We start from the raw sequence: 8,311 nt of genomic DNA, 5'->3' as shown, positions 1-8,311 counted from the left end.
GGGATGTTTCGTCGTGGAGGCCGAATTTACCGACCGTAGTGTCAAAGATACCTTCTTTGCCCACCCTGGCGTTAAAGTCGCCAAGCACGATTTTGACATCGTGGCGCGGGCAGCCTTCATAAGTGCGCTCCAAGCACTCATAAAAGGCATCTTTGGTCACATCGTCCTTCTCTTCCGTCGGGGCGTCGGCGCAGATCAGCGATATGTTGGAGAACCTCGCTTTGATGCGGATTGTGGCTAGATGTTCATTAACCGCAGTGAATGATAGTACTCGGCGACGGAGTCTCTCTCCCACCACGAATCCTACACCAAATTTGCGCTCCTTTATATGGCCACTGTAGTAAATGTCACAAGGACCTACTCGTCTTTGTCCTTGTCCCGTGCATCGCATTTCTTGGATGGCGGTGATGTTAGCCTTTGTTTTTACGAGGACATCAACCAGCTGGGCAGCGGCACCTTCCCAATTAATGGACCAGACATTCCAGGTGCATGCCCTCTGTCGAAATGAACTCCAGTCGCCCGAACTAACTTAACTAAAAGGCAGCATTGAATACCTCATTCTCCATACCAACATACCAATCAGGAAAAAAGGCAGCATTGAATACCATATTCCACACATCAACCAGAGAACTTAAAAGTATAGAGAAGGTGCAGGTTCGACTGCGAACATTTGATAGATTCAGATCAAGGAATTCGCCGCATTTGTTAACATTGTTGGTCGGATTCCGCCTCGCAATTTTAACATTTTTTACAATTCTCTCACATATTCTAATCGAGAATATGAAGAGACAGAAATATTTGTATTTACGGCATATGATGACATGGCATATACATATGCCGAAGCAGAGAATAGGAAGAGACAGAAATACACTCCCAACGAAGAATTTTGTTTTGATTTTCGTTTATATTTTATTTCATTTTGAACAGCGAAAAATGTGTACAAAACACACCTCTCACACAGAGAACATAAACAAATTTTTTATGTTCTTGTCTCACATGCACAAGAATATGAAGAGACATAAATATATGTATGCATGCTCCTTATGATGCTGCCAACAACAGCATTGTGATACTTTCATGCTTCAATTTTTCTTTCAACTTGGGCATCGCAATGTATGCTTTTGCGTTTTGCCGTCGGCAATTCAATATGGACATGTAAACATAATTATGATATGAGTATATTTTGTATGAATGTATTTATAGTCAATTTGGACTTGCATATTTAATAATTTTCTTTGATTTTTACATAATATACTATTCTAATAAATATTTTTGTATTATATTTCCTACTAATAGAAATTAAATTTATCACAACAATATATACATACATATGTATGTATGTACATATATATGCATGTATGTTCATCTTGTATCATATTAATCTTATGTCTCTGCACATGCTCATATCATAATATTATTATGTATGTATACGCATGTGCGCATTCAGAAATTCAAATCATGATTTTATCACTTATCAATATAATGTATTACATGCGCGCGCATTGATCTGCATGTTCATACTGTCATATAAGTATACTTATATGTACATATATTTGCATACATTGCCGAACAAATAACGCACAAGCATACAAACATACATATGTGTACACATGTGAATATGTCGCCAACAAAAAATTGAAGCATTGTTCTACAAAAACAACAATTGTCTAAATAGCAAAAGCACGCCAAGTCAATATGGCTGCCAAATTGGCGAAGCTCAAATGTAGTAAATTTTACAACAAAAACGATGTCATTCATAAACGCAAGCGCAAATTCCACAAGTGACCTCGCTTTATTCATAGAAACAGACGCCGTAACATCTCCCCGAGCATGCCTTCGCCAACAAGCGTCTTTTCGCGACGATGGCAAAAGCTAAAAATCATAAATTGATCAACTTTCTGATGATTCTTCACAGAAAGAAGTGACAAAAGTGGCAACATAGCCGTTGTCGATTTACAATATTTGTCTAAAATATTTTTCCGTGACTCGCAAAAATCTGCGTCGATATGTATGCAAGCTCATACATGTTCATACATATTTATGCTGGTTTGTAGGCGGAGCTGTACAGCGGCAAGGGAAACGGTGACGATTGGCGGCCATTCGTTTATTTTTTTCGGCACAGCTTGGATTTTCTATCATCACAGAAGTGCTGAACACAATGAGCGCGACAGACTGCAAGCGACATTTGTTAAATATTAGAATACACACGTTCTTAGGAACACATTTATTGAGGCAGCTTCACAACTATATAACTGTGTCCATAAGAACGTGTGTATTCGCGCTCAATGTGTTCAGCACTTGACTCTTTGACATAACGCAAGTTTCGGGCATTGGTTGACCGTGACAACGGAGATGCGAAAGAAGCGTGCGACACTTGCTATTATGAATGTATGTATGTATGTACATATGTATGTGGCTCGCATTTGCTTTCGTAAACATACAGACAAATGTGCCAAAGAAATAATATATGTATGTACATATGTACATATATATGTGTATGCCATGAAATTCTATTGGTACAAATATGGAAATGATAACGAAATAATGCAAAAATGCATATTTCATGAAGGTCATTAATTTTTTTGAAGAAATGAAAGGAATGAATGAAGTGTTTATATGAGCACATTTAAGTTCATTTTATACTAGTCGAAATTAATATAAGTTTTGAAATAATAATTTATTGAAAATTATTTTTTATTTAATTTTATAACATAAAATTTTTACCATTTTTCGGAAAACAATGGTTCTTATAATACAAAGTAATCACGCATGTGATAATGGTTCATATAATTCAATATAAGCATGCATACGTCACTCAGAGAATGCTTTTTAACATTCTCTGTGTGACTTTATATATTTTGTATATTTTTCTACAAAGCAATTCTCTTTATTTATTCTCAGTCATTTTACATATATTTCTGCCACTGAAAGTGCTCAATTCTGCTAAATAGCCAGAGCACGGCGAATTCCTTAGACAAATTCTGTCAGCTCTGTTAGCCGCGCAATCGAACCATCATACAGATTTCGATTTGCACCTTCTCTATGTATACTTTTAAGTTCTCTGCATCAACATACCAATCAGGAAAAAAGGCAGCATTGAATACAACACTCTCCACATCAAACTGTTTTTGTTCCGTTTTTCATTTTATACCCAAGAGAAGGTGACGCTGTGCCGGCTTTTGTTCTACACTGTTCTAGAAGTCACGCACGCCGATACACACGCGCACCGCTACGTCTATTTGAACATTTTTTTAACTTTGCATCCTTTGCACCATCCGGTCATTATATATAGAGATTATTCGTTTTTTATTCGGCTTTTATCCGGTTTATATACATTTAACTTTGGTTTGGTGACATTTAACTTTTAGTATCGCTATATGCGAAAGAAATTGGTGTAGTGTGCTAATTTGCATCAAAGAAGGTTTATTCAGTGCTATAACCTAAAACGTGTTTAATTATCCCAACGCTCTATTTCTAAAATCTGTGGATACATTAATTAACATCTAAATTAGCGTAAAGTGTAAAAATATATAATTCACTGTAAGAAGACATTGTAAAATTTGCAAATTGAAGTGATAAGTAATAAAGCCTATATAGCTCAACAAGAGCGCAAAAGGAAAAGTTTGAATTTTAAAGTTGGAAGTGCTGTTTGAAAGTTTGGTGAAGAAACGAGATTTGAAAGGAGTAACTTATAAGCGTGTGCTCAAAAGAAATTACGTATTCTAATAAATATGGTCCCTCGAGATAAAAGGAAAGGCACTGTGGCGGAAAACTAAAATCAAAACGGTTAAAAAGTGAATAGTGGAAATTCTTAGCGGTGTGCGGTATTCAAAACAAAAAAAAAAACAAATATATACTATATGTATATATATATATTAAAAACCTCGAAACAACGGAAAACAAATTTATAAATGTGCGGTAAAACAAAAAATTGTATACATGGATATACATACATATATGTATATGTATATACAGTTACGGACAATAACACAGAAGCAGTATATTTATATATGCGCTTGAAACAAAAAAAAAAAACAAAACACAGTTACAATTTTTACACAAAAAAAATAACTATGTTCGGAAAAGTGCAGTGACACAATAAATCAACTATAAAAATAAAAAATTTTTTTTTTTTTAATAAATCAACATATTCACCTAACCCAACCTGCGGAGACACGAGGAGCAGAGCTTATCAGATAAAGGCAAAACCTGTATGGAGACCCCTACGCCCCCCAGAACTTCAGTACCAGTGAGTCGTATCGATTGCCATTAGTATATTATCACAGTACATGTATATGAATATGTATGTATGTATGTTTGAAGCCCATATTGGCAATGGTTTGAAGTCCTACAGAACGGTAGTGTTAAATATACATAAATCGAGCTAAGCTTTTCTTCGAAAAAAAGGAAAGATATGTATACATACATATGTGTATAAACATTCCAGTTTATACTTACCTAAACTTTTAGTTGCCTCTCTTGCTTACTGAAGCAATAAGCAGGATTGCGTAACATAATTAAGCGCTGGCAGATTAAAGCATAAAAACGGCTAAAGATCCAACATAAACTCAAACATACATACATAGATATATTTAATATACATTCACTTATATTACAAATATATATACCGGCGCGGAAAATAATAAGGAACAACACCATTTCATCATTCTCATTTTGGCGTATACTTCGGGTTTTTGCGCTCTTCAAAATACATACGCGGAATTAAAATTTATATATAGTACATACATATATAAATAAATAAATATTTATAATAACATATATTTGGGGTATTCACAACCCGTCGTAAAGCATCGAAAAATCGTAAAATTATACAGTTTTACACTTGTTAAAAAAAAATTTTTGTTGGGTTTCATACCAAAATGAGATTACACATTTACAATTCTCAATGATATGTTTTCGAATCATTATAACTTATAACTTTAGGAGACTTATGAAAACCCTAATTATCTATACTCAAAATTTTAGAAATCTATACATACATATATACATATATATATATATATATATATATATATATATATATATATATACATAGATAAATAAATAAATAAATATTTTCATATGTACTAATCTGTACATACTCACATAGTACATACTTATATTCAAAGTCCATATCGGCAACTACCTCTTGTTCTTCGTCATAGAACAATCAGGATTACATACAAACATTTTACGCATATTACATGCACAGAATTGAGCACATATCGTGCATGCATAGTTACAAAGTGACCTCTTTAACGAGTGCACAAATAAGGACATTCAGATAAGTCCGCATATACATAATTAAAAATTTAATATAAACTACATACAACCGTGCGAACGCTAAAACTGAAAAAACGCGTATTTATTAGTTTTAACAGAAATTAATGCTGTTATCGACTTGAAAGAGTTTTACGGTTCTCAAAATTTATACGTTTGTCTTAAATCGAAGAAAAAAATTATACATATACATATATTACCATTTTCATCTAAATGAACACAGATTCAAAGGAATCTAAATCGCATCAATTCCTAAAAATACAAAAAATGATTTCGGATGAAAAAAGTTCATGTACACCGGCAGAAGCTACACGCTCGAAGCAAGGTGCTACAAAACAAAAACGGGGTAAAGATATTTCGTACGCTAAATTTTTATCGGAGAGTGACAGCTTAATACGATACTGTACTCGATTTTCATCTTCGCCGATTCTAGATAACTCTGAATCGGTACTAGAAATCAAGAATCAAAACCTTGACAATTTTTGGACACGTCTCCAAGCGGCCTATGACGCCATTGTAGAAACGGACGATTCGGATCTTTTGGAAAATTTCAAAACCTCGGCTTACTCCAAATATGAAAATTGTCTTGACCAATATGAAGAAACAAAAGCCATGATCTCTGATCAATTAGCCCGGGTCCCACTATCGGCGCAAGTAGCACAATTTGTACCGATTTTTATTGGTCTACATCGGCGCAAAATGCCAAAACAAAATTTAGTCAATTTTTAGCAGTCACATTATCGGCGCATATTGTGTCATTTTTTATCGGCGCATATCGGCGTTAAATATTCTGCTACGATAATCGGCGCAACGCGGTCACACTGTTGTGCTCAATCAGCTGTTTGCAGCAACAGTTTTTATTTATTTTAAAACATGGATTATTTGAAGAAGAAAAAAGTTGCAGTTGCTCTTCTTACTATTGCAACATTAAAGCTGAAAAAGAAACATCAAAAACGCAAAACAAATCCTAAACAACGTAGTATCTGGGTGAGAAATTGGCTGGAAAGAAGAAATACTAATGGTGCATATGAAACGACTTTACGTGAATTTCGAGAAGTTGATAATCAAAAGTTTCTTTTTAAAAATTACGTGCGAATGAACGAAAACAATTTTAATGAGTTACTGCAGCTAATTTCCCCACTTATTAAAAAAAGAGATACATGTTTTCGTGAAGCTATTCCAGCAAGTCATCGTTTGGTCTGCACTCTCCGCTTTTTGGCCACGGGCGATAGCTACAAAAGTCTTTCAGCTTTTTTCCGTATTGTCCCAAACACTATCTCAAAATTTGTTCCTGAAGTTTGTGATGCGATTTACAGTCAACTTCGAAATACTTACCTGAAGGTAGGAACACATACTTTACCAAATCCATATGTATATTTTTTTCATATTTCCCCTTATTTAGATACCTTCAACAAAAGAAGAATGGGCTGAAGTTGCTTCGAAATTCGATTTATTATGGAACTTTCCTAACTGCATAGGAGCAGTTGACGGCAAGCATGTGGTCATGATCGCACCAGCAAAATCAGGAAGTACGTTTTACAACTACAAAGGAACTCACAGCATAGTGCTTATGGCAGTTGTTGATGCCAGTTATAAATATTTGTATATTGACGTCGGCTGTAACGGGCGTATTTCAGATGGTGGTATTTTCAGTAAATGTTCTCTGCAGCATGCCCTCGATACGGATTCTCTAAATTTACCACCTCCTCGTCATTTATTAGGTCGTGAAATGAATGTACCTTTTGTTTTAGTGGCAGACGATGCATTTAAAATGCAAAATTATTTGATGAAGCCGTATCCTGGTCGCATTTTATCTGGTAGCAAACGTATTTTTAACTATAGGTTATCAAGGGCTAGGAGAATAGTCGAGAACGCATTTGGAATCATGATGAAGCGCTTCGAAATCTTTTCACGACCAATAAAGCTGAATCCAAACAAAACAACGAGAGTGACGTTAGCATGTTGCGCATTACACAATTTTTTAATGACAAAAAATATAAGTTATGCTACTGGATTGGTAGATAGCTGCACTGAGGATGGAAATATTATTGAAGGTGCACGCGTTAATATTTCCATACCTACCTTTGAAAGCGCCACAGAGGATATATCAATTTCCTACATAAGCAACGAAGCAAAAACTATCCGTGAAGAATTTGAAAACTATTTCATGTCACCAGACGGCGAATTGCCATGGCAGTATAAATTTATATAACAAAGCAGACACTTAACAGAATATATGCACCTTTCATAATCTTTAAATAAATTGTATTTATTTGTATTTATAAATCAACATATTATGATAAATTTTCTTCATCTTGTTGCAAGACAGCATTCATAGCTACTTGAATTAATTCCGCGTGAAGTTTATTTGCTGCTCTTTTATTTCTTTTTGATAGTTCACGCATTTGCAGTGCAAGATACATGCCCACTCCATGCCAGTGGTCTTCTTCTTTATTTAAAAATTGAATTGCGGTCTCCATTGCATCTGTTGTCACTGATTCATCAGTTGCAGAGGGTTTGGATTTTGTGTCACTTCGGGCAGCTGTTGGTGGTGGCGTTACATCTGCATCCACATCTAGTGTTGAGACGGACGAACTACTCTTGCAGCGATCATGCAAACAGTAGAATTGCATAGCTGACCAAAACGGCCAATGTGGCAAAGCTTTACCGGCCGCTTGGTCTGATTTAGTTGTCATTTTTTTCTTTACATTTGAAAATGCCGTTTTTATATTCGCCCATTTTGCTTTGCATCCGTCAACTTCTTGGGTTGGAAATTTCTCCGCGATGTCATTCCAAGCTTTATCTCTTTTGGCGCGATCTTTATATTCTGGGCAGGAATATTCCCAAATACAATTGTACATTTCAATGGCCTGTATCAAATTTGTTGTGCTTTCATTTGTCCATGATGACACTATTTGTGTTTTTTTTTCGTCTTTTTGTTTTGCTGGGTGTGGAAGAAATGGTTTCGTCAATCACATTGTCCATAATACCTTCAAAAACTTCGTCGTCTGAATTCATTTCTAAATATTAT

General features: G+C 35.0%; 1 protein-coding gene across 1 annotated transcript; it reads left to right on the top strand.

The window, feature by feature from the left end:
- Positions 1-6,174: 6,174 nt before the first annotated feature.
- On the top strand, positions 6,175-7,492 carry LOC126765277 (uncharacterized). The gene is made up of 2 exons (XM_050482991.1): positions 6,175-6,621; positions 6,683-7,492. Exons 1-2 carry the CDS (start codon positions 6,376-6,378, stop codon positions 7,490-7,492), a joined length of 1,056 nt encoding a protein of 351 aa, XP_050338948.1. The 5' UTR covers positions 6,175-6,375.
- Positions 7,493-8,311: the final 819 nt, after the last annotated feature.

The sequence above is a fragment of the Bactrocera neohumeralis genome, unplaced genomic scaffold (genome assembly GCF_024586455.1).
Source record: "Bactrocera neohumeralis isolate Rockhampton unplaced genomic scaffold, APGP_CSIRO_Bneo_wtdbg2-racon-allhic-juicebox.fasta_v2 cluster10, whole genome shotgun sequence".
In the NCBI taxonomy this organism is placed as follows: Eukaryota; Metazoa; Arthropoda; class Insecta; order Diptera; family Tephritidae; genus Bactrocera; species Bactrocera neohumeralis.
The sequence above is the reverse complement of the archived record's forward strand: the minus strand, read 5'-3'. Positions and strand labels throughout refer to the sequence as shown.